This window comes from Coturnix japonica, chromosome 15 (genome assembly GCF_001577835.2).
Source record: "Coturnix japonica isolate 7356 chromosome 15, Coturnix japonica 2.1, whole genome shotgun sequence".
Lineage (NCBI taxonomy): Eukaryota > Metazoa > Chordata > Aves > Galliformes > Phasianidae > Coturnix > Coturnix japonica.
In genome coordinates this window covers 8,961,658-8,984,256 of record NC_029530.1, presented here as the reverse complement: position 1 = coordinate 8,984,256, position 22,599 = coordinate 8,961,658, and the positions used below count along the sequence as shown (strand labels likewise).

The 22,599-nt window shown below is 51.4% G+C and overlaps 4 protein-coding genes across 8 annotated transcripts in view; 1 reads left to right on the top strand and 3 right to left on the bottom strand.

Annotated features, from left to right (window-relative positions):
* Positions 1-106: 106 nt before the first annotated feature.
* Positions 107-5,879, bottom strand: LOC107321409 (leucine-rich repeat-containing protein 74B). 2 transcript variants are annotated; one of them, XM_032447951.1, is made up of 8 exons: positions 5,424-5,879; positions 5,186-5,318; positions 4,403-4,609; positions 3,419-3,528; positions 2,918-3,033; positions 2,455-2,533; positions 2,259-2,354; positions 107-1,873 (listed from the first exon to the last, which is right to left on the bottom strand). In XM_032447951.1, exons 2-8 carry the CDS (start codon positions 5,289-5,291, stop codon positions 1,700-1,702), a joined length of 888 nt encoding a protein of 295 aa, XP_032303842.1. In that variant the 5' UTR covers positions 5,292-5,318; positions 5,424-5,879; the 3' UTR covers positions 107-1,699. The 2 variants fall into 2 exon arrangements, with proteins under 2 accessions (XP_032303842.1, XP_032303841.1); XM_032447950.1 differs by having other exon boundaries at positions 5,186-5,879.
* Positions 5,880-6,086: 207 nt separating this feature from the next.
* P2RX6 (purinergic receptor P2X 6) lies at positions 6,087-12,294 on the top strand. Its single transcript, XM_015878288.2, has 13 exons — positions 6,087-6,451; positions 6,522-6,672; positions 6,793-6,864; positions 7,641-7,716; positions 7,877-7,970; positions 8,176-8,256; positions 8,368-8,509; positions 8,723-8,832; positions 8,987-9,080; positions 9,193-9,258; positions 9,511-9,588; positions 9,880-10,780; positions 10,958-12,294. Exons 1-12 carry the CDS (start codon positions 6,102-6,104, stop codon positions 9,970-9,972), a joined length of 1,407 nt encoding a protein of 468 aa, XP_015733774.2. The 5' UTR covers positions 6,087-6,101; the 3' UTR covers positions 9,973-10,780; positions 10,958-12,294.
* On the bottom strand, positions 10,474-11,334 carry LOC107321408 (transmembrane protein 17B-like). The gene is made up of 3 exons (XM_015878291.2): positions 11,165-11,334; positions 10,946-11,059; positions 10,474-10,766 (listed from the first exon to the last, which is right to left on the bottom strand). The coding sequence occupies exons 1-3, from the start codon at positions 11,315-11,317 to the stop codon at positions 10,503-10,505; spliced, it is 531 nt and encodes a 176-aa protein (XP_015733777.1). The 5' UTR covers positions 11,318-11,334; the 3' UTR covers positions 10,474-10,502.
* The window catches only part of AIFM3 (apoptosis inducing factor mitochondria associated 3), a 23,026-nt gene continuing 12,569 nt past the window's right edge, over positions 12,143-22,599 (bottom strand). For 2 of the 4 annotated variants that reach the window (XM_015878283.2, XM_015878284.2), the window contains exons 8-21: positions 22,356-22,468; positions 21,243-21,329; positions 20,414-20,505; positions 19,099-19,229; positions 18,529-18,644; positions 18,212-18,283; positions 17,700-17,763; positions 17,176-17,252; positions 16,804-16,921; positions 16,479-16,577; positions 15,950-16,025; positions 13,725-13,829; positions 13,594-13,614; positions 12,143-13,383 (exon numbers count right to left, since the gene is read on the bottom strand). In XM_015878283.2, the coding sequence (XP_015733769.1) occupies positions 13,344-13,383; positions 13,594-13,614; positions 13,725-13,829; positions 15,950-16,025; positions 16,479-16,577; positions 16,804-16,921; positions 17,176-17,252; positions 17,700-17,763; positions 18,212-18,283; positions 18,529-18,644; positions 19,099-19,229; positions 20,414-20,505; positions 21,243-21,329; positions 22,356-22,468 (1,211 nt within the window). In that variant the 3' untranslated portion in view covers positions 12,143-13,343. Of the gene's footprint in view, positions 13,384-13,593; positions 13,615-13,724; positions 13,830-15,449; positions 15,532-15,949; positions 16,026-16,478; positions 16,578-16,803; positions 16,922-17,175; positions 17,253-17,699; positions 17,764-18,211; positions 18,284-18,528; positions 18,645-19,098; positions 19,230-20,413; positions 20,506-21,242; positions 21,330-22,355; positions 22,469-22,599 lie in introns of those variants that run through there. The other 2 variants (XM_015878285.2, XM_015878287.2) reach the window with 2 other exon arrangements.

Genomic DNA, 22,599 nt, shown 5'->3' with positions numbered 1-22,599 from the left:
AGGGTTACAGGATTGGTTGGTTCTTCTGTTCCATCCCACATCCTGCTGAGGTAATGCACCCTATGCAGAACATGTATTCATTGGTTTTAAATTGTCCACCCAATAATGCTCAAAGCCATTTATTTTCTCAGTAGCCACAGCTAACCAAGGAGCAATCCTAACAATGATTTGTCCCTTAAAAGAAACAGCCTTTTTTTCTGGGGCTCATGGAAGTGATCTAATCAGCCCCGGCTGGATTGCGTGGAGATCAGTCTAATTGCAGTGCTGCAGGGTGAGTATGTAGGTCAGAGCGGTATAAGGGCTCTGGAAAACTGACACGGCTTTGGAGGTCACGGGCAGCTCACACGTACTGTGGGCCAGGCTCTGCATGGGGCTGCTGCATGGGTGAGCATCCCCACTGCAATGGGGAGTGCTGCAGCACTGGGCTTTGGGGTCTTTTCCAACCCTGTGGTTCTTTGCCACCTGCCACCCCCCCCGCATAGAGGAGCTGCAAGCGATCGCTCATCTTTCCCACGTGAGCCTCCCATCCTCCTATGCACACAGCCTGAGGATGAGGTAAGCACTGTGCTCATCCCCAGCAGCAATTAATCTCCTCCTTCCCTGAAAAAGGCAGGACGTTGAAAATTGGCACATCACCTCCAGGTGAATGCATTCCCTCATCCCCTGCATGGGGAAATCAGGCTGGGTATTGCAATAGAGGTGAAAGCACTCACAAAAGCATTCCTCTGTGCTGGTGGAGCAGCTTGGAGTCGTGCTGCAGGGTGCTCTGCTCCAGCCCTGCCCCAAATGATCCTTATTAGTAGCTGAGCATTTTGTGCTCACCAGCATGACTTGCATCAGAGCTGGTTCACGTGGAAGGGGCCCATGAGTCTGCTGGGAACATGAAGGTTCACCTGCCAGAAGCAATCAGAGCAGACCAGGAGTGCTGCAAGGAGACAGGCTGCTGGGCTGCAATGAGGTGGAGAGGAGTAAAGCTGCAAGCAAAGCCTAATCAAAACAAAAGCTGCCCCAGTAACAAAGGGGAAATGATCAGTAATGCCAACAACCTGTATTTACAGAGCTTAAAACATGCAAGAGACCTCTCGGAATGGTTTGAATAGTGGAATCATGGGCACAGGTGTTATTTATTTTGATCCATGTAATGGCATAGAGTTCTTTTCTCCCCAGCAGCACACAGAGGATGCCTTTGGTGCTGCTGGGTGATGGCAGACACATTGCAAGGAGAGGGAAAGGGTTAAAGCCACGTGCTGCTGTCAGTGCTGAATCACTGCTGAGTGCCTGTCCTGTTTCCAGGCAGCTTGTAGCATGTGAAACTCAAAAAAGGAGGAGCGTGCATCCAGGAAATAACACCAGGCGTGACCTAAGATGGGGTCTGCACCCTGGGGAGTTTGAGCTCCTCACAAAGCCAAGGAGCTGGGGAAGAAAGCAGCTGAAAATGAGTCACCACTGCATCCAACAGCCAGTCCAGCAAAGGCAAGGCTGGCTGTTTGCAGGGCAGCTGAAGACAGCAAACATCTGTGCATAGAACAGCTCTGGACAGGCATTACTTGCTAGGTAAGCACACTGCACTCCTGAGCTACCCTGTGGCATCCTATGGCACGTGGTGACCCCCAGCCCTGTGCCCACCATCCACGGGGAAGCTCCTGCTGGAATGTGCAGCAAGGTGAGCAGACAGACAGCAGCCTCAAAGGGACTCACATTAAGGCACAGCGTTATGGGAATTACCCAACACTTTGGGCTGAGGCCAAAGCTCGACCGCCAACAGACTTTTCCTCTGCAATTTCATGCTTCCACCACGTCGCAGGTGAAGGTTTGGGAGAAGTCTTTGCACAGCCTCACAAAGCTCTGCCAACTCTTTGCTCCATGCAATGTCCTAAAGGGGAGAATCACTGCAGGTAAGCAAGAGCATGGTGTGATGCACCCTCCCCGGGGCTGCCCACATTACAGGTAGGGGTGAGGTTCATTAGCAGCAGCATCCTGCTGCCTGGGCAAGGAGAAGAGCTGAGGTGACAAAGCAGCACAAGAATCAATGCAAGATGTGGGTTTTCCCTTTCTAGAAATTAAAGGACTTGCTAATTGTTTGGCCCTAAGGGCACTGAGCAGTTACCAGACTGAAAGAAAGCCTCTATTCCTAAAGTAATGCTCTTTGGTGAACACCACATGAGATGTCTTGTGCATAAACCCCTCTGGCAGTACTTTGTTATCCACACACTCAGCTTCTTCCCTCCCTTCCCTCTTCCTTCCACTGTCACACTCACAGGCAGGTCCAGGATCTCCATCCCAGTGCCAGAATTTGCCTGTAGAGCTTTGAGGATCCCACAGCATCCTTTGTTCTGCATGGGATTTCTGCTCATCTGAAGTCGAGAATGAAAACAACAGGAGGATGCACAACTGCTCTTCCCATCCCCAACATACAGCTGCACGTTAAAGCCTCCTGGTGGCAAAGTTACTCACCTTAAGGATCTTCAGAGTCTTGTTTGCTCTCAGGCCGGCTGCAAGTCGCAGAGCTCCTTCCACTGAAATACGATTATTGCTGAAAGCAGATGGATGGCAGGAGTCACAGCGCTGAGCTGCAGGACCTCTGTGCCCACACAGCCAGGCTGATACAAGATGATGCTGCACCCAGTGCTCTGGCAAAGGATATGTAACCTCCTGTTGCACCCAGTGCTGAAAACAAGCCTGGAGGGACTTCATGGCAGTTCCCTGCTACCATCTTTGTCTGCTCTTCTTGGTCACTTTCTTGGGACCACTTCCATCTTAATGACCACAAACTTGTTTCCACTGCTGTTTCACCACCACTCCAGCCCTAAGCACATCTCCCTACAGGTCATGAGCTGAACAGAGGCCACGGTCCAATCCTTACCCCAAACATCACATCCTTCTCTCATACACCTCATACAGGATGAGAGTGACTCACCTTACATTGAGCTCCTCCAGCACGTTGTTGGCTCGCAGAGCCTCTCCCAAGGCAGCTGCTCCACTGTTGCCAAAGCCATTGTAGGAAACATCCAGCACCTTGAGGAACACGTTTGCCTGTGGCACAACATAGACATTCAATTTAAAATCTAGTTACTAAAAGAAGCTGCTTTCTTTGAGCAGAGTAAGAACTGGATGTGGAATTACAAAGCAACTTCTATATTGATTTGTGAACCAGAAGCGCAATGAAACAATTCAAAGCATTCATGATACCAAGTTGGACTCTAAAAAGGGAAAGAGCTGGAGGTGGAGAAATGAAAACATATGTAAGTGTGTCAGTAAACAAGGAATGATTTCACTGTCTGGGTTCCAAGGTCTGTGTGATCCCAGATCATAGATGGCTGGCGGACAGACATCACATGATGACATCGATGCTCATACAGACAGATAGAGCTTCACATGAGACGTCAGCATTTAAAACAGGAGTGAAAACATTTCCTACCCCCACGCCTTTGGCCAAAGCAGCTCCCCCCTCGCTGCGGAAATGGTTCCAGCTGATTTTCAGTTCCTTTAATCCAATGTTTTCTGCTATTGCTGCTCCAAGAACTTCACCTTGAGTAAAACACACGGTGCCAAACAGCTGGAGAGTTAAAACAGCTGCTTTGCAAAGCAGGGAGCTTGGGTTAGTTTAGGTATTTCTCTGCCACTGTCTGTGTTCCATCTGGGCAAGCGAGCAGAACCAGAATATATTATTATCTTATATACCTTGTTTAGCCCAGACACAGAGCAGCAGCTGCCAGGCTATAGAAGTGTATGTGTTCTCCACCTGCAGGCTGCAAACGCAGGCCATGGAAGAGGAAATCTAATCAGCCCATAATAAAGCCATGGTCTGCAGCTCAAGCCTGAAGAGCTGACAGCACAACCCCCTTCTCCAGCCCCATGTGAGTCTGAAAGCTGACACCAAGCAACAGGTAGCATCCCACAGGCATCTCTCATTCTTCCAACTGGCCTCCATCCAACTGCAGCCTGCTGGTGGCAGAGGAGCCAGCCCTGCAGCTCTGAGACCTGGACAGACTTTCCCAACAAATGCTCTGTAAGTGTCTGATGGGGCAGGATAGAAATGAGGTCAGTGATGAGCCACGGCTATGGCTGAAGAGCAGAAGACAGGAGAGGTGTTTGTGAAGGCAGCAGGAGGTCAGAAGCACAGAGGTGGAGAGGAAAGCATGCATTGAAGCCTTCATAAGTAATAATGGGAAGGGAGAGGAGGAGGAGAGCTGGTGGCTGGAAGAGATGAGGACTATGGTTGCTTATCCATCTCTTTTGAAGCAAACCAAAGTAATGAGCTTAAAGGATGAAGAGTTAAGGACTGAGATCACAAGGAACTTCCTGCACAAGTGCTCCCCAACGGTCTGAAGCAACTCAATGAGCTTCCCTGCAAACCCCTGCAGCACCCCTCACTATGCAAGGCATTCAGACAGTGCTTTACCTGCTTTGTCACCCAACTTGTTATAACTCAAATCCAGGACTTCCACTTTGCTGTTTGCTGTGATGGCATCTGCTAAATACTTTGCTGCGTGGTCATCAAACTCATTTCCTGAGAGGCCGAGGACCTGAACTGTAGTATTTTGTAGAAGCATGGCAGAAATGGCCTTAGCTCCTTCAATGCCCATTTTGTTGTCAGATAAATCGACAGCTGGGGAAGGAAAAAACCTGATCAGGTCATCAGGTGGTACCATAACAGAAGCCAAGGAGGCGCCTCTATACTGTAATGGGAGAAGCAGTGCCAGGCTCAGAATGTAAGAAAGACTAAGCTGCTCTAACACTGTATTCTAACAGGGAAAACAGAAAGCTGGATTCCTCTGCCCACCTGTATATAGAACGAGCTTCCCTAGCACAGAATTAATAGAGCCCTAAATGTCTACTACAGAATTCAACCACTAGAGAAGGAAAACAAGATCCCATGTTCCTCAGTGTTTCACAGCACCAAGCTTGATGCTTCCATCTGTGGCTACCTCCTGACAAAGCAGATTAGGGCAGCCTCAGCTGAAAGCTGTTGTTCTATTCTCAGCTGTCTACACTGACCTTGTTCTTAGTGAATAATATATCCTACAGGGCTGCAACCAGTTTGGCTTACAAGAAGTTCTAGCCTCTGGAGAGGCCTCAGAGCTGCTGTAAGAGGGGGGTTGGTTAAGACCACAAAGAAAACAGTGCAATCTCTTCCTCTCCAGCAAAACTGCCAGTGGGGAACAGCAGGAAGGATGACACAAACCTGAAATGGAGCAGTTTTCTTTCAGCATTTCTGCTATTGCAGCTGTTCCTTCTCCCAGCAGCCAATTGTCACCCAGGTCTAACGAGATGACAGAGGTGTTGGCCATCAAGGAAAGAGCCAATGCCTTGGCACCCTGCAACAAAAAAAGGCCTTGGTGTGGACTGCTCCATCTATAGAGATGCTCAGGGAAAGGCTGGATGGGGTTTGAGCAGCCTGATGTGATGGGAGGCATCCCTACATGTGAAAGGGGATGGATTGGCTTTAAGGTCCCTTCCAGTCAAAGCCATTCTGTGCAACTCTGCTCCCCAGACCCAGGTGCCCAACCTGGATGTCTCTGAACTGAAGGACAAGCAGGAGGTGGGTCCTCAACACCTCCCTGTCACAAAAATGGGCTCCTTGACTCCTGGAGGGCAGAACAGCAGCCCCAGGAAGGAAGGGCTGATAAGGTTGGGGTCTTGGTGTGCAATCTGGGGTGGAGGGGATCATGGGGAGTATAACAGGGATGGGAGAGCAACAGAGAGGAATAAGGGGGCTGGAGGGGGAAAACAAGAGAGGGTAATGGAGAGGGAATAAGGAAGAGAGGGTAATGGAGAGGGGAAGGGAGGAAAGAGCAATGGTGGATGGAGGGGATATAAGGGATGGTGGGAGCATAATAGGGATGGGGAGGTAATGGGGGTATGATAAGGGCTAAAGGACAGGGAATAACGAGGGGAGGAATAAGGGGGATAGGAGGTATAAAGGGTGGTGGGTGATAACAGGAATGGGGGGGGATAACTAATGGGGGGATAGCAAGGGGAGGAATAATGGGGATGGGGGAAGATGGTGGGAGGAGGAATAACGGGGGTGGTGAGTTAATGATGGGATGGGGGGGAGGCATTGGAGATGGGAGAGGGTAACGGGAGGGGTCATAGCGGGGATGGGGAACGACACCCTCACCCGAGGGCCCACCCCGCGGTGCCGCAGGAGGAGCGCAGGGCTGCTCGGGCCGGGCGGCAGGCAGGATGCCGGGCAGACGCCGCAGACCCGGCACGCCGCCAGGTACGAGCTGCGCTCCCGACCTGCGGGACAAGAGCGGAACGCGGCGCTCCCGTCCTCCGCCATCTCCGCATCCTTCGCTGTCTCCATGGCGATGCTGCGTAGCGGAGGTTCCGCGCTGTGCGGGGCTCTGCTGGATTATAAGACCGAGAAATTCGCCCTGACTCGGAACCGACGCGTGGGGCTGTTGCACCGCCTGCTGCAGCTCGCCGTGCTGGGCTACGTGCTGGGGTACGGCCGCATCGCAACGCTGCTTTATCCCGCAGCTCCGAGCCGGGCTGACCGCGATGCCCGTCCGCAGGTGGGTGTTTGTTGTGCGGAGGGGTTACCAGGACACCGATACCGCTCCTCACGTTTCGGTCGTCACTAAACTGAAAGGAGCGTCCGTCAGCAGAGCGGGGGACGCACCGAGGCGGCTCTGGGACGCGGCGGATTTCTCGAGACCCCCGCAGGTTGGAGAGCCGGGATTCGGACCCGGGTCGCAATAGAGCAATGCTGGAGGGGTCCTTAATAGAGCAATGCTGGAGGGGTCCTTAATAGAGCAGTGTTGAATGTGTCCTTTTGCCTCGCAGGGAGAAAACGTGCTTTTTTTGGTTACCAACTTCATTGTGACGGACAAACAGGTTCAGGGTACATGCCCCGAGGTGAGCAGGCCTTGCTGCAAGTGGGAGGAGTGGAGCACGGTGCATGGCACGGCTCCCCAGGGCACAACCTTGGGCTGCAGGAGCTCAGGGAGCACTGGGATGTTGCTCACGAAGGGAGGTGAGATGGGTGTCAGACCTTGCACGATACCACCTCCCTATTTGCTCCCACCTACCTGATGCTGTTGGTGCTTTGCTCTCCGAGGAGGCTGGCTTTGCTTCCTGGCTGCAGTGCATGGCTGTGCAGCTGTTGAAGAATCAGCAGCTGTTTGTGATAAGGATGAAGAATAAACTCATTCTCTTGCCCAGGTACGTTTGCTTTCTGTGCTCACCAATAAAACCTTCAGCCCTCAAGTTTCAAGGGTGTCTGCACAGCAGATCCCATCTCTCAGTGTACCCTGTGGCACGTGTAACCTGGCTCTGTTCGTGCCCATGGAGAGCACCGTCACCAGTAGATTTTCAGGGCTGACATATTAGAAGGTGTTAGGAAGGGTATGTTGAAGGAATCTCATCCAGATTCAGGTTTTCTATAGCACTGCCATGCACTCCAGTAGCTGAATTCCCAAGGTTTGCACCTCTTCACATATAACCACTGGATGGGCCTTAAAGTCCCTTCCAACCCAACCATGAAGCTGTATGGGGGAATCCCATTTCCCAGCTCTGGGGGGAGCTGTGCTGCTGGTTTGGAAGCGTTTGGGGCATGTATGGAGATGTGGGTGAATGGCTGTGAGCCTTAAGGGGCTGTGCAGCACTGATCACTTCTCTCCTGCCTCTTTCAGAGCCCCTCTGTGTTGGATGGGATCTGCATGGAAGATGTAGACTGTCCTATGGGAAACCCGGTGGTTCATGGCAATGGTACTGCATGTTTTGCTTAAGAAACAGATGAAAATCATTCAGTTCCAGCTCTGTAATGATGCCTCACTGCCTGAGTTCAGTGCCCTTTTGCAATAGAGCCTGGAGGCTGGTAGAGACAGCCTTGAAGATCATGGTGTGATTCCTGTCACCTCATTTCTAGGGATTAAGACTGGGAAATGCGTGATGTTCAACAGCAGCCATTCCACCTGTGAGATCTTTGGCTGGTGCCCAGTGGAGAATGACACCCTGCCCAGGTACAGCACAGGGCTGGGGATGGTCTCTCAAGGTGTTTGAAGAGGTGGAGATGTGGCACTGAGGGATGTGGTTGGTGGGCAGTGTTGGTGGTAGGCAGGCAGTTGGGATAGATGACCTTAGAGGTCTTTCCTTAATGGTTCCATGATTTATAGTCCTTGGTCACTGCCACTGTAGCCCAAATCCCAGGGCTTTGTTGCTTTGCAGGAAGCCTCTTCTGGCCGAGGCAGAGAATTTCACCCTTTTTATAAAGAATACTGTCAACTTCACCAAGTTTAACTTTTCCAAGTAAGTGTGACACCCTCCAGCCCGTACTGTGTGCTGCCTGGCCCAGCCTTTGTGCTCAGCTCATACCAGGGGCTGTGTACCAACCCCCTGTCTCTTTTCCTTCTGTTTCAGGGGCAACACACTGCAGACCAATGACCCCACCTATTTCAAGACCTGTGTGTACGATCCCTTTTTCAATCCTTCCTGCCCTGTGTTCCGTATCCGTGACATAGTGGAAGCAGCTGGGGAGACCTTTGGGGCCCTCGCACTGCTGGTATTTGCTTCTTTTTCAAGCATAGAAAATGATTGTTAATTCCCCATAGGAAGCTGGGCTGGATGGGCCCTGGGCAGCCTGATCTGGTGAGGGACAACCAACCCAGGGCAGGGGTTGGGGCTGGGGGGCATTAAGGTCCCTTTTGTTTCAGGTGTGTTGTGATTCTATGACATATCCAGTCCCTGGAATCTAACGTGTGTTGATGTGCTGCAGGGAGGAAGCATCAGCGTGCGCATTGAGTGGGACTGTGACCTGGACCAACCTGCTGCCCACTGCCAGCCACGCTACTCCTTCATCCTGCTGGACAGGAGGTATAACTTCAGGTGAGGGTGCTGGGCTGGGTGCACTGCTGTCACTTGGGAGGTCGCTTTGTCTGACAGGGGCAGCAGAGCAGATGGGACCTAATAAGCCAGCTGTGCCCACACTGAGCCCGGATGGGTGCAGGGATGAGTGGCTGAGTCCTGTGTGACTCTGCAGGACAGCCTCCTACTACTGGGACTCGCAGAGGCAGCACTACCGGAGCCTGCTGAAGCTCTATGGCATCCGCTTTGACATCTCTGTGCACGGCCAGGTCCTCAAACCTCCCCCCCGATTCCTTGTCACTGCCTGCAGCTCCCCTATGGGCTCCTCACAGCCCTTTCCCTGCTCTCTGCCTTCTCTCCTCCACCCCTTGTTTTCATCAGGCTGGGAAGTTCGGTGTAATTCCTGCTGCTGTCAGCTTTGGCACCGGCATCGCCTTCCTTGGAACCGTGAGTACTGAAGATGCTCTTTTCCTCTCATCCGTGGGCTGTGATTTGCTGCCCAGCTGCAGCTTCTGAGCTTCAGGGAGCCTGATGGGCAGCCCAGTGTAGCATGCCTGGCACGTGCTGCCGTTGACCCAGTAATGGGGTCCCTCCCTGCCCCCATTTCCCTGTCCCTTACATGGCTATGACGGTGGCTCTCCCCTCAACCATCCCCAACCCACAGCATTTCCTACCCTGGCTCCATTTGTCCCCCTCTAGGCCACCATGGTCTGTGACCTGGTTCTGCTCTACCTGGATGCAAAGGCCGACCTCTATTGGAAGGAGAAGTTTGAGGAGGTGAGTTTGTACTGCAGGGCCATGTGGGAGAGCTGAGGTTTTGTGAGCTGATTTCATTGCTTTTTGTTTGCCCTTTGATTGTAACTCAGCTCACCAGATCTGGGAGCTGTGTCAGTGCTGTCGATTTGCTTGCTGTGTATGATGTCTGCTTGGCACTGACCAGGTCGACTTGGAGCCCTTCCAGGGCCTATCAGAGCCCTTCCATTCCCTATCAGAGCAGAAATGCTGCCAGCTCAGGGCAGGACTTGGGCATCCCCTGGGCTGTAGCAAACATCCCTATTTGCTTTGCAGGCAAAACCTCCTAAAGGTAAGAAAGAAGCAACAACTGAGGCACAGAAGGCTGGCCAGGACCTGGGGGATGCTCAGCAATGCACAGTGGAGTGACTTGGAGGTAGATGTGATGGGGCACAGCTTTGGCCCTGCAGGAGGAGGCCCAATTCTGGATGAGCTCTGGGGATGGGTGCTGCACTTCTGAAGGAGTCCTTGGTACATGGAGAGTATATGGAGAGTCCTCCTGACACAACATGAAGCTCTGGGGCAGTGCTGCAAAGCTGCTGTCAGGGCTGGGGCTCACTGGGATGGGGTCAGTCCATGCTCAGCATAGGACGCTTAAAGCACTTTGCGCTTCTTCCCTTTCCATTTGGCCCTGTGGAAAGCAGGGATGCACTGAAATAAAGCTGTTCAGAAAGTGGGAGGTGGCTCTGGCCCTACTCTTTCCCTTGGAGCCCTGTATCCTTTGCACGGTCACTAAGGTGCACCTCCATCCTGCACACCCCAGCTCTGCCCTACCAGGGGTCAGCATGGACACCTACCCCTTTACTGGGGGCAGAGCTCAGGGAACTCCTGAACTGCAGGGCCTAGGAAAGAGTGCTCAGAAGCACATTATGTGGTCCAAGGGCTGTTTAATGTTGGGCTCAGTGGGGCAGGTCGTGACCCACAGCATCACTTTGGCTGCCCACCTTGAACTGCCGCAGGTAGAACTGAGCTGCCAGCTGTCTGCTCATCACCCGCAGTGCCAGGAAGGCAGCCACCACCTCACAGATGAGGAAGGCCAAGAGAAGGCTGTGCACAGCCAGCTCCAGCGGCAGGCGGATGGTGAGGTGGTCCGTCAGCAGGAACAGAAGGAGGGGCAGCTGGATCAGGATGGAGAGGAGAAGGAACCCAGCAAGCTCAGGCACCTGCGTGGGCAGAGGTTGGTGAGGGTGTATGGGGACCCTTGGTATGTGGGGGGCACCTCTGCAGGGGCTGAACCCCCCTGAAGCACCCTGGATTGGCACTCAAGAAGGAAGGGATGTGATGGGCTCATAGCCCCCAGGCAAAGGGGATATCCAGCATGGAGCAGCAGGCCAGCCCTTACCTTCTCCTGCAGGTTCCCAATGTAGCCCAAGTAGAGCCGAGCTCCTTCAGCCAGTGTGAGGATGAGGAAGGCAGAGAGCAGGAGGAGCTGGTAGTAGCGGGGCAGCAGGTTGTACTGTAACAGGGCACAGCCTTGTCCCTGCCTGCCCTATGCTGGTTCCCAGCCCTGCCCATTCTGCCCTCCCACTGTAACCTTCCCTGCCTGGAAAGTTAAGGGTACCTTCAGCTGTAGCATCATGCCCTCAGCCAGGCACCAGCAGGGGAAGTAGCAGACGTTGAAGTAGAGCATCACCTGGAGGGGCAGGCTGGACAACACCTCGTGCACTGGGCAGGGCAAAGCAGGGATGGGCAGGACCCACAGTACCCCCATCATCCCTCCCTTGCATCCCAGCCCAGTGTAACAGCACTGTTATCTGCCAGCTGCCCACAGCGCAGACACAGCATTGAACCCCCCCGAGGTACCTGGATGGTAGAGGTGAGCAGTGCTGCTGTCCCATGTCTTGTTGGTGGTGAAGAGGGCACTGCTGAAGGCAGTCAGCCCCCGGCGCAGGTTGGGGGGCAGCGGTATGTGTGCAGCCATGGCCGGCAGCAAAGCTGGGATTAACAGGAGGGGAATTAAGGCAATGACTGCTCAGGGTAATGCACGGGACCAGGCAGCCATTGGCTCTCATGGTACACAGCTGCTGGGGAAGGGCCTTTATTGCCATAGTGAGAGCTCCCAGACACTGAGTCCAAGGGTACAGAGCATCTCCTGTCACCACCATGGGGACGTCCCCTCCACGCAGCACTCCACCCCATTGCACCCCCTCCCTGCTGCATTGTATCAGCATCATTATTGCTTAAAATTCCCTGACAGATGTGGATGTGTCCCATCCCCTGAGACCCTTCCCCTCATAGAACGGACACCGCAGCAGAAGTGCTCCATGATCTCCATGCTGGCATCGAGGTGACATTGCCAGGAATGAGTCTCAAAGTCTCCAGGCCCATGGAGCCTTTTACCCTCACTGGAGCAGGTGCTCCCATCGTGGAGTCCCCAATGACTCTCCTTGTGATCTTCAGCCTTCACCCCATCCCAGAAGGTGCCCAAGTGCCCAAGAAGCTGTTGCCAGTGCCTGATCTGGCTGCTCCTGCAGCTATTGAGGCTGTTGCAAAGCAGTCCTTAAGGTCCAGGCCCCAATAAGAAAAATGAGAAACCAAATAAAAAGGACTTTTCTACTTGCTAAAGCCAAAGCAAAGCTGTGGAGCACTGGATGGGAGCCCTAAAGAGGGCTCTCTTTAGGAAAGGAGCCCTGTCCTATGTAGATATCCCAGGCAATGTATCAAGGTATGGAATAAACACAGCATGCTGTGTGTGTTGGTCTATCACTAGATAAGGGCAGTGCACTAAGGCTGATGGACTAGTAGAGAGTCCCATGAGGTCCTGCTGGTCTATTTGGCTGTATCAGGACAGGACACGCTTTTCCTTTGGCCAACCTGCTGGGCTTGGAAGGAATCAGAAAGGGTCCGGATGACAACAGGGGCACTGCTTTCATTCATAGAGGGTGAATCAAACTGAAAATAATATTTCTCTGGCTCTGGGCTGAGGGTAATTCAGTGATAGTAAGGGAATAAAGCTCCCAAAGGACAGGAATGGAAGCTGTCCATGGGGGATTCTCACACCTGGCACTGCTGAATGGACAAACACAGGGCTCTGGACTGGCCACCTCCACTCCAGGGGCAGCAAGCATGGCTACATAGCACTGACATTGCCAGCTGAGATATGCAGCCCTGTCACCAGGCAACAGGAAGAGTAAGTGACAAAGGGCAGAGAATGGCCAGAAATACTCCTCCAGCTCTTCTTCCTGGAGCAGCATGTCAGCAGCAATGTCAACCCTCCAATAATCACTAAGGAGAAGGTGCAGATGCTGGGCTCCGTGGGGAGGAAAGAGGATCTGGGAAGGGGCAATGTGCTTGAGAGCACGTACTGGCCACAGAGAGCGACGAAAGGCACTCATGCTGTTCACAGGGTGAAGGGATGTGCTTGGGGCTCTCGTCGTGCTGCTTGGAGAGTGTGGATGTGGCACCCATCAGCACTGTGGCACCCGTGTCAGCAGTCTGCAGCTCCCTGCCAGCCACACTGGTGCCAAACCTGCTCCCCCAGGGCCTGTTTTCCTGACTTTCCAGTGGGGATTCCACCCACTGACCCCACCAAGTGGTGGCTGCAGGGCCAGGAGAGCTGGTGGTGGTTCACATGCACAGAGCTGCTGGGAAGGTGACTGCAGGGTGAAAGTGGCTGGGTCTCTGGCCAAGTCTCAAGGGAAAATGACTCAGGTGCATTATTTGCATCGTGCCGTGGAGCTGCAGCCGTCCCCATCTCCTCAAGGCCAGCGCAGCATCAGGAGGTTGCAGCCATGTCTGTGTTAGGAGCCTTTCCCTGTGAGCCAGGACATATCTCCAGTTCTATGAAGACAAAAACAAGCAGCACTGTGAGCTTTCCAAGCTGTACAACACCCCTTCCTCTGCCTGCACCTCCACCCCATGCAAAACAGTTCAAGCAGGCTTCAGTTGCAATACAAGCACATGGCCATCATCAGTGTCTCCATGCAGGAGTTGGAGATGTGGCACACCTGTAATACCCCACACAGACCCAGGACCCAAAACTGAACGTACTTGCCATGACGGACAAACAGCCTAAAAGGTGCAGATGCAGCAGGAGACAGAGAGAGAAAAGACATTCAGGGTTAGGCAGCCCACTCCAGGCTCCTCCCCAGCCCAGCTCTTGGTACAGCACATGTACTTACTCCACATCACGCTTTCGGATGGCCCTGCCAGCAGCCAGGACCTCGGCCACCTTGGAGACAATGGGGTCGTAGTTCATGCTGGCCACAGCCACCACTTCATCACTCCTAGGGCCGGAGAGCAGAGAGGTCAGGGCAGCCCCAACATGGACCAACTCCATCACCCAAAAGCAACATCAGAAGAGATGGAGCTGACAGTGGAGCAGTGTGTCCCAGTCTGGCTGACCATACCCCAGTGGTTGTGGTATAAGGTGAGATCAGAAGGTGAATGGGAAATGACTGAAGCAGAAGAAAAGGTGTAAGAACACCAGAGGAGCTTTGGGTAAAGGTCACAAAGCAAAGGAGAAGGGTTTCTCTGCTCCGAGATTTGCAGCAGTCAGACTGAGTGTAAATCTTCAAAGTCTGATTCACAATTAGTAACAGAATGAACAACATAAAGATCAGGGAAGATGCATGAGTGAAATATTAAACACTGGAGATGTTGCTCAGTGTGGAAGCACCCAACAAACCAGGATCAATCCACTGCCACAGGGAAACACCACCACAGCTTCCCAGACCAGGAGCTCAGAACCTGTTCCAGACACACTGCAGCTTTTCCACTGTTTGTTCCATGTTTTATCCATTAATGCATGCACAAAATGGCAAGAGTGAGCAAGGAGCCAGCAAATCATAGGCTGGGTGCTGTTTTAAACTACACTCTGTCCTCTGTGCAACTGCAAGTGAATCATAGAATCATTATGGTTGGTAAAAACCAAGATCATCCAGTCTAACCAACCATCAACCCATCACCACCATGCCCAGCAACTCAAGTCCCTCAGAAGATCACTAATATCCAATACATCCCCCAAGAAGAGCACCCTGGATTGGGGGTATCTGCTGGAACATGGTGAGCTCAGGTGCTATGGGACCCTGCACTGACAGCTAATCCAAGAGGTTCCCTTCTCACTGTGTGATGCTGTTGTGTATCAACACAGGCAACCATTCCCATCAGCAAGACAAGGGGCAGGTGGTCCTTCTGTGAAATAGTGTGCAGGGCAGTAGTGAACTGGAGCACCTCACATCAGCAGTGGCTTTGAAACATTTTGTTTGAGGCCAGCAGGAATCCCTCTTTTTCAAGAGGTCTTTGGAGGCCAACAAAGGTGCCCTTTCTGCAGCTGGGATGGGGACTAATCAGAGGTCTTGGCCTAAAGGCTGTAAATTGCTGGGGATGAGCACCATCTGCACCTGGCTTTCCCTTCTTCTGTAGGGTTCAATGCAGTAGAAAAGGGGGTGCCATGAGGAAGGCAACTACAGCTGCTCACTGCTCACCCCAAGAGCTTGGGGTTGGTCTGTTCTACTGGTGTCCCATGGGGACATCTGCAGAGCACCCTGTCCCCCAGAGCCTAAGGGCTGACCCCTTAGCAGCTCATCCTCAGTTCTGTATGGGGATAAACAGTTTTATTTCTCAAATTCCAGAAAAGAAAAGAGTTCCATTGTGAAAGCTGTTGCTCAGGGCAGGCTCCAGCAATGGGCACCACCAGCGTTTCATGCAAGAACCAGCACACACCAGAAGAAGAGCCTAAGCCAACAGGTAGATGTGGGAAACAGGAGACGGCCGCTTGGGGACAGCATCCTCATCCAAAAGCATTAGCACCAGTAGCAAGACTATCACCAAGTGATAAGAAAAGGAGGAAAGGAACACCCCCAGCCACCTCTGGCAGAGGCAGAGATGGAGCTGTGGCTGAGAGAAGCCCGCTGGACCCCTCAGTACCTCCAGCTCTCGGCGCACGGTGCCGTCCTGCCACACCAAAGCCATCTCCTGGGGCCTCTCCTGGGTGGCAGAAGAAGGCAGCGCTCAGCGCCCGCCCCGCAGCCCCAGTGTGAGGCCCTGCACCACGCAGGGGATTATTCACCTTGCTCTTGAAAGAACTCCACTGATGTTTTATTCAAGTGCTCTGGCATTTCCTTTCTAATTAGGGTTGGGATAAATAGCTGCACCTGTTGTGCCCTAGGATGCAAAGGAAGGGTGGGAAGAGGCTTCAAAGAAGACTGTTTGCTGGAGAGAAATACTCAGCACGTCACTTCTCCAGTGCCTGGCATTGATGCATTTCTACATGCAATTTATTAATGTCCTGCAACCTCAGTGTCCAGATTGGAGCAGAATTGACTGGAAGAAGCTCTAGTAAAAATAATTTCCAGCCTAGTGGAACAAGCTGAGACAAATGGACATGGAGAGGAGAAACACTTACTTGGTATAAAATGCAACAAACTTCAGTTCATCCAAGTCCCCTTGAATGACAACATCATCAAATCCTTCCCCGTGGCCTGAAAGATGAAGTTATTATGAGTGGGAGAAGCACTGTTGCTAAGAAAACCATTTCCACAGCAAATGTTTTGGTCTGCTTCTCATTTACTTAGTTTGACCATGGAATTAAAGATTGGTCTTCGCTTCTTTCTTCTGGATACAGCTCTGGCCTTAGCAAAAAGTGTTTTAAACCAGAGCTACAATAGAGGCAGCCACCCTGGGATCACTGAGAGATGGGCACTGGAAGGCAGAGGGATCAAGAATCATCCGTGTTTGCCCAAATACACTCATGTTCAGGGAGGCTTTCCGTGTCCACAAGGCCCTTCATGCTTTGCTAAACAAGAGGTGTCCCTGCACATCAACCTGGGCCAGCTGATGGGGCTGGAAGTGGCTCTGCAATGTGACCATGACTTCTGTGTCCCAAAACAGTTCCACCAGCACAGGACCCACAGCAGCCCCAGGGGATCCCTCACCTGCATATCGAATGCTTTTCCCAAACATTGCAGTCCACAAGTAGGGGACTGTGCTGATCTCTGTGCCATGGGCCAGCATATTCAGTGCTGCAATACGGCCTGGAAGACAAGAAACAGAAGAGTAAGTGAGGAAGCTCTGAGCCCAAGCAAGTGTGGGGATGGGAGAAAATATATTTTTCCCAGTGTTTCCTACATCTACTCTGTTTCCCTGCATTCAGTTGCCCCATTCTCTTCCTAAAGGGTTAGAAATTTCCCAAGGATATGGATATGGTTCTTCCCAACAAGCAGTTTATTGTGCAAAGCGAAGGCATTCAGATACACCTACCATGCATGTGGGCCATCTGCCAGTGGGGGACGTTCACTTTCTTATTGTTCCTCAAGGCCAGTGGGAACGTGACAGCATCACCAGCTGCAAACACTCCAGGGATGTTGGTCTGCATCATCTGACAAGAGGAAGCAGAAGGGAACCTTGGTGGGATTTTCACCCTACCTGGGCAGCTGGCAGGGAACTTTTCAAGGTCCTCCGGGGTGGGAGGTATGAAGATGTGGACACCCACAGCATCAAGATGGGCTTTGCAAACCACACACATGGCAGTATCCATAATCTCAGCATCTGGGAACAGACCATCCCAATGCTGGTGGCTCAGAGCCCGAGGCAAGTCCAGCTTGGAGGTGTTGGCTGTACCACCCTGCTCACCTTGTTGACCACGATGAAGCCTTTGGAGTCAATGTTGATGCCACTCTGCTTGAGAAACCCTGTCGCTGGCACTGCACCTGTGGGAGAAAGCAAAGGGGCCTTTTTTTTTTCCTCTAGACTTTACAAATTGCTCTGTTGTGGAGCAGTCAATAAAGCAACACCCTGGGAGAATGAAATACGAATCCTGTGATTGGTCCAGTTTGCAAAGTGTAGAAAAGTTACAATTAGGGACCTTTCTCTCCATGAGTATAAAGGAGAAAAATACCCTTGTCTTATGGTCCTCCAGTTCTATTTCCATAGCAGAGCAAATCACCACTGGCTTGATGGGCCTGGCAGTCCTTAGTGTGCTCTAGGGCACCCTAGAGGCTTCCCAGTGTACCCTAGAGACATCCCTTGGTGTTCTCTAGGGCGCCCTGAGTACTACCAGAGCTCCCCATCTTGCTCTAGTGTGCTCCAGAGGCTTCCCAGTGTGCCCCAGTGTACCCCAAGGACCTCACAGTGTACTCACAGCAAAGTCCCCTTACCTATACCAACGACACAAACATCTGCACGCAGGACCTTCCCACTCTTCAGCACCACCTCCTTCAGCTTTACGGGAGAGAGGGGAAAAGTGCAGTTATTTCAGAGTCAACAAAGTAAAACCCTGTAACAGTAGCAAGCCAAGCTGGTATCTCACTTCATTTCTGACATGCAAGTTGATTATAATCCCCTATAGTGGCAACAGGAGGAGTTTTGGGGCCCTCTGAGGGAGTCCTGTAGGTGCTTTCTAAGGACAGGGTTAGAGCTTGAACCAGGAAGCATCCCAGCAGGGTTATTCTTGATGCTCCATCTGCTCCTCCAGGATCTCAGAGCAATGTTACCACCCCAAACACTATGGCTGGAATATGTTTCCTTCTGTGGGCTAAGCCCAGGAGTAGAAATTTCAAGGGCTTGGAAAGAGAGGGCATAAACCTGGCTCTGAAGGAGACAGCAGTCCCATGGGGTGATATGTGGGGCTATGGTCACCTCTTGTTTCTGACCCACTGCCACACCATACCTTGCCCTCCTGCTCCCGGAGTTCTGACACCTCAGTCTGCATGTAGAACTTCACCCTGTTGGTCTCAAACATCTGTGGGAAGAGAGGGTGTACCTCAGCCTCCGCTACCCCATCCCACTGTGAGGTTCCCATGCCCTCATTGCAAGAGGCCCATCCCCATCCATGCACACCCCATAGAGGCTCCCATCCCAGTCTTTAGTGGGCTTGCAGCATGGAGCATCTCCACGGCTCCATCAATAAACCCACTCCTAAAACAACTGCACCCACAAGTTACCAGCAGAACCCACTCATTTCACCAAACCCAATGCCAAAGTCACCTTCATGACAGCACGGCCAACTTTCTCTCCAAAGAACTTCTTGAATGGGACCTCCTCCAGTTCTACCACAGACACTGAATGTGCCCTCTCTGTCAGGTAGGCGGCCACCTCCATCCCTGGGGAACACAAGCACATCCCAGTGGCCCAGTGCTGTCCCCACCCCCAGCCTTGGGCCACTCCACTTTCATACAACCACTGAGTATCATATGGGATTTATCATTCACATTAATTTATTCTTCCAGGTGGAAGCTATGGGAGGGCCATAGGGAGGTAAGCAATATGCCCTAACAAAGTCCCAACATGCCACAGGATCCATTTGGTAATGGACCACAGATGAAGGAAGAGAATGTTTTAGAAGTAAGGAGCTACTGGGTGAAAACAGCCCTTGTGACCTCCATATTTTTTCTTCTTTGAGGATTTTTGTTGACCAATTTTGGTGCTGATGATTGTAGATGTATTGCAGAAAGCCTCTGCAATACATTTTCTTTCTATGGGAGTTTTTGGAAACTGTTCTCTTTGATGACCTGCAGTTTGCAACTGGTCTCATCCCCATGCAAAACAAGAGCTCACCCAAGAAGGAAGCACCCACTATGACCACGTTCTTGCTGGCTGCCAACTTCACCACACGGTTCGCATCTTCCGGCGTCCGGATGTTGAAAACGTTTTCCACTTCCTTGCCCTTACAGCTGAGAGCTTTGGGCCTGAAAACATAAATGAAGGGCTTACTGGGCTGGGCTCCTGCAGACAGCTTGGCCTGGCTGTCTGCAGCCCATCAAGGCAACCAGATGCAGCCAAAACACCCCATATTGCCATATTTCTCTGCAAAATCACCCAGGCTGGAGACATAATATGCAAAACCTGAACACTGGAGGACAATGGCAAGAACCAAAACCAAGAGGCTGTGGATACCCCATCCCTGGAGGTGTTCAAGACCAGGCTGGATGGAGCCCTGGGCAGCCAAGTATTAGATATGGAGGTCAGTAGCCCTGCCTGCGGCAGAGGGGCTGGAGCTGCATGATCCTTGAGGTCCCTTCCAACCCATTCTATGATTCTATGAAGAGCCTTTGGCCCCAGTAACAGCCCTCATGCATCTGTTTGGTGGGACAACATTACAGGGCCAGGATAAACTCTGCACAGGGAAGTGGAGCACGATGCAGGATGGTTCCTGCTTTGTAATTCTAAGTTTAACTGCTGTCATGCAATACAATTTTCAGAAGCCCGGTGGGACACAGTCAACTCTACCCTTCAGCAGAAGCTTTGGGGCCCCATTTTAAAGGCTTTATAAGTCTGTGCAGATGAGGCTACAGAAGCAGGTTAGTCCTGTCACCCTCATGCATTTACTGGAGCTTATGTATTTTTAAATATCCAGCCCTTGAATATGTGATTCCCATCTGGAAAAGGGACTGAAGATCCTAAATAATTCAGGTACATTAAAAACACTTACCCAGTGTACTCAGAGCTTGTACTTGAGGACTTTCAAGTTATTTCCAAAGGCTTATGCACCTCCATAGGTGGTGGGTGCATATGGCTGCAGTGCTGCATTGCCCGGCATCAGCCCACAAACTGATGTGGCAGCAGAACATGTTTGCAAGGAATCCAGGCACAGGACCCAAAAGGCCTTAAGGTCAGCCAGGAATGAAAGGTGGAAATTCCAGTGAATGTATTATTTGATTCCCAGCTTTGATTGAGCAGATACACCCAACACAGCTAGAAAGAGAGATATAGCCCTATCCTACATGTGTTTGTTGCCTTCTCTGCAAAGGCTTTTGCAAGCATATTTGGTTTCTGAAGTGCCATGTGTGATCCCTTATCCTCAGGCACAAGCTCCTCAGATTCTCAGATATAATAGTTTCTCTTATCTTTGAAATGTTTCTCTGTTGCTTACGTGTTTCCAGTCGCTATCAGCAGTTTGTTGTACTCCATCTTAAATCCATCCTTGAACACAGCCGTCTTGTTCTTGACATCCACAGCCGCAGCCTGAAATCATTTCTAAATCATGTCAAGGGATGAAATCTTAGATACCCACTGAGATGCCACTTGCTGAGCCAGAGCCTGCCCATCCATGTCTCAGGTTATTGAGCAGTACTGGTGGTAGCACACTCCAGCCTTAGGATTACTTCTCTGTAAACCCCAACTCTGTGAACCTCTCCATAAAGCCAACATTTGCACCGTGAATGGCAGATCTTTGAGAGAATGGTGATGCTCTGCCTGGCCTGGACCACCTAACAAACTACCATCTGGTCTCTTTCTCTGCAGAGCTCTCATTTTCTGTTCTACCCATAACACAGGCTTTCTTTTTTTAATCCTTGAGTAGTCCTCTTGTTTTTGAGGTTTGGTTCCTATTGGCAGCTCAGCCAACCCAGACCTCATATCCTTCTAGTTGACTTTCACAAATCCTTGAAGATCTCCCAGTATAAATAGAATAACAGGAGGATATACTTGATTTATCACTTTCAGGGTGCTTGCAGGCACACTGCCCCATTCAGACGCCATCTGGTCACCCTGAATCCATGTGAAGATGCTCAGCAAATGGCATGTAAGAAATGGAAATCGCCATGGCACTCACTCAGGGAAGGATTGTATTCATTCTGCTTCTGAACAACCACAGACTGAGCTCAGGGGCACAAAACAGCCCAGGGAATGAGGGAGACTCAGCATTTCCATACCAGGAGTCAGCAGGTAAGACCACAGTGTATGAGTAGGACTCTCCTTACCTGCATCTCAGTCAGGACCTCAATGTCATACGTGCGGAAGAATTCCTTGGGGCGCAGGGCGATCTGCTCTGGGTGGGAATCCATTGACTACAAGAAGAAATACAATGCATTCTTCTGTCAAAAGCTGTGAGTTGAAAAAGCAAGCAGAGCAAGGCCTGCTCCCAGCACAAGGTCACTCCCAGCTCAACTCTACGACTCTACAATCTGAAATCAGTCCTTGTGGCATTTGTCAAGAGATTTCCTCCATGAACCAAGGGCTTCACCACCTACACCCTTAGCACCAGCTGCATACCAGGGATGGACGTGCAAAGCCCTTCATCTCCATTTGGTTGGGAGCAGGGGGCACTCCTTTCCCATGACTTCAGGTAACCGTGTACTCAGAAGAAATTTGTATCTTGAGGCAAGTTCAGGGTCATACGAGTTTTACTGAGAGTTCTTTAAACATTTGGTGTTTACTAAGAGAGGAACTTCTGATCCCACGGCTTGGGAGTGCAAGTTCCCATGCTGGTGTGTGAGGAGGGCAGCACGGAGCAGTACAGAAGCCCTGAGGGCTTTGCTGCTCTCCATTGCGGGACACCAAGGAGTCATGGTCCAAAGGGCACAGAGGGGAGCAGTCTGAGGAAGCTCAGAATGGGCTGATAACAGACATTCAGCAAGAGGAAGGGCAATTATTCTGTTACAGGAGGCAAGAAGCCCGCAGCATACAGCTTTACGTGCTACTCCTCTAATGGATCTTTCCAGTGCTCTCAAAAAGCCACGTGTATCTTTGCATTCCCTTGAAAAAGGCTTTGTTTTGGGGCTACAAACTGAGTTAGAAGCTCTGATTGTTGAGTACCAGCTCCCTGGGATAAGTAAAGGGACATAAAAGGGGAATACACACACTGCCTGAAGTCCATCTTTAAGGTGTTGCTGTTAAACCTGAGTTGTGTCTGGACTCAAGCAAAGCCTATGGAGAATGCCCTGGTTTCTGTGCTGGCAAACCCTTGCTCAGAGTCTGTACAACTCCCCTTTTTTGCTCCATCTTTCAGGATGAATTAAGGAGAAACATAACTGTGCAATGAATAGAAATATCAAAGGGCAATTTTCGAAACTCAGACTCAAGGTGCTACAAACCTTGCTGAGCTTTGGTCTGTCATAGGGCAAGTGTCTGTCCATCGTGCACATGACGATCCTGTCTGAGAAACCCTCCTGGCGCAAGGTCTCTGCACAGACTAACCCAGCTGCACCTAAGAAAGAAGGAAGACCCACACCAACCATGCATACACTGTATCTGATGGCCTGAATCTTTTACCCCTACAAACTCAGGTTTTGGTAGAAAGAACTCATTTGAACCGACATGGATTTGCACAGTCAGTGG

Excerpts from the sequence above, each read along its gene's own strand:
- LOC107321408 (XM_015878291.2), bottom strand. The coding sequence starts at position 11,317 with ATGATGGGGGTACTGTGGGTCCTGCCCATCCCTGCTTTGCCCTGCCCA. Across the intron at positions 11,060-11,164 it reads GCATGATGCTACAGCTGAAG|TACAACCTGCTGCCCCGCTA; the intron begins GTACCCTTAACT and ends GCCCTGTTACAG. Across the intron at positions 10,767-10,945 it reads TTGGGAACCTGCAGGAGAAG|GTGCCTGAGCTTGCTGGGTT; the intron begins GTAAGGGCTGGC and ends CTGCCCACGCAG.
- P2RX6 (XM_015878288.2), top strand. The coding sequence starts at position 6,102 with ATGGGGAACGACACCCTCACCCGAGGGCCCACCCCGCGGTGCCGCAGG. Across the intron at positions 6,673-6,792 it reads ATTTCTCGAGACCCCCGCAG|GGAGAAAACGTGCTTTTTTT; the intron begins GTTGGAGAGCCG and ends TTTGCCTCGCAG. Across the intron at positions 6,865-7,640 it reads TTCAGGGTACATGCCCCGAG|AGCCCCTCTGTGTTGGATGG; the intron begins GTGAGCAGGCCT and ends TGCCTCTTTCAG.
- LOC107321409 (XM_032447950.1), bottom strand. The coding sequence starts at position 5,417 with ATGCCTCCCATCACATCAGGCTGCTCAAACCCCATCCAGCCTTTCCCT. Across the intron at positions 3,034-3,418 it reads CTTTGGCCAAAGGCGTGGGG|GCAAACGTGTTCCTCAAGGT; the intron begins GTAGGAAATGTT and ends GTTGTGCCACAG. Across the intron at positions 2,355-2,454 it reads AGACTCTGAAGATCCTTAAG|ATGAGCAGAAATCCCATGCA; the intron begins GTGAGTAACTTT and ends TCTCGACTTCAG.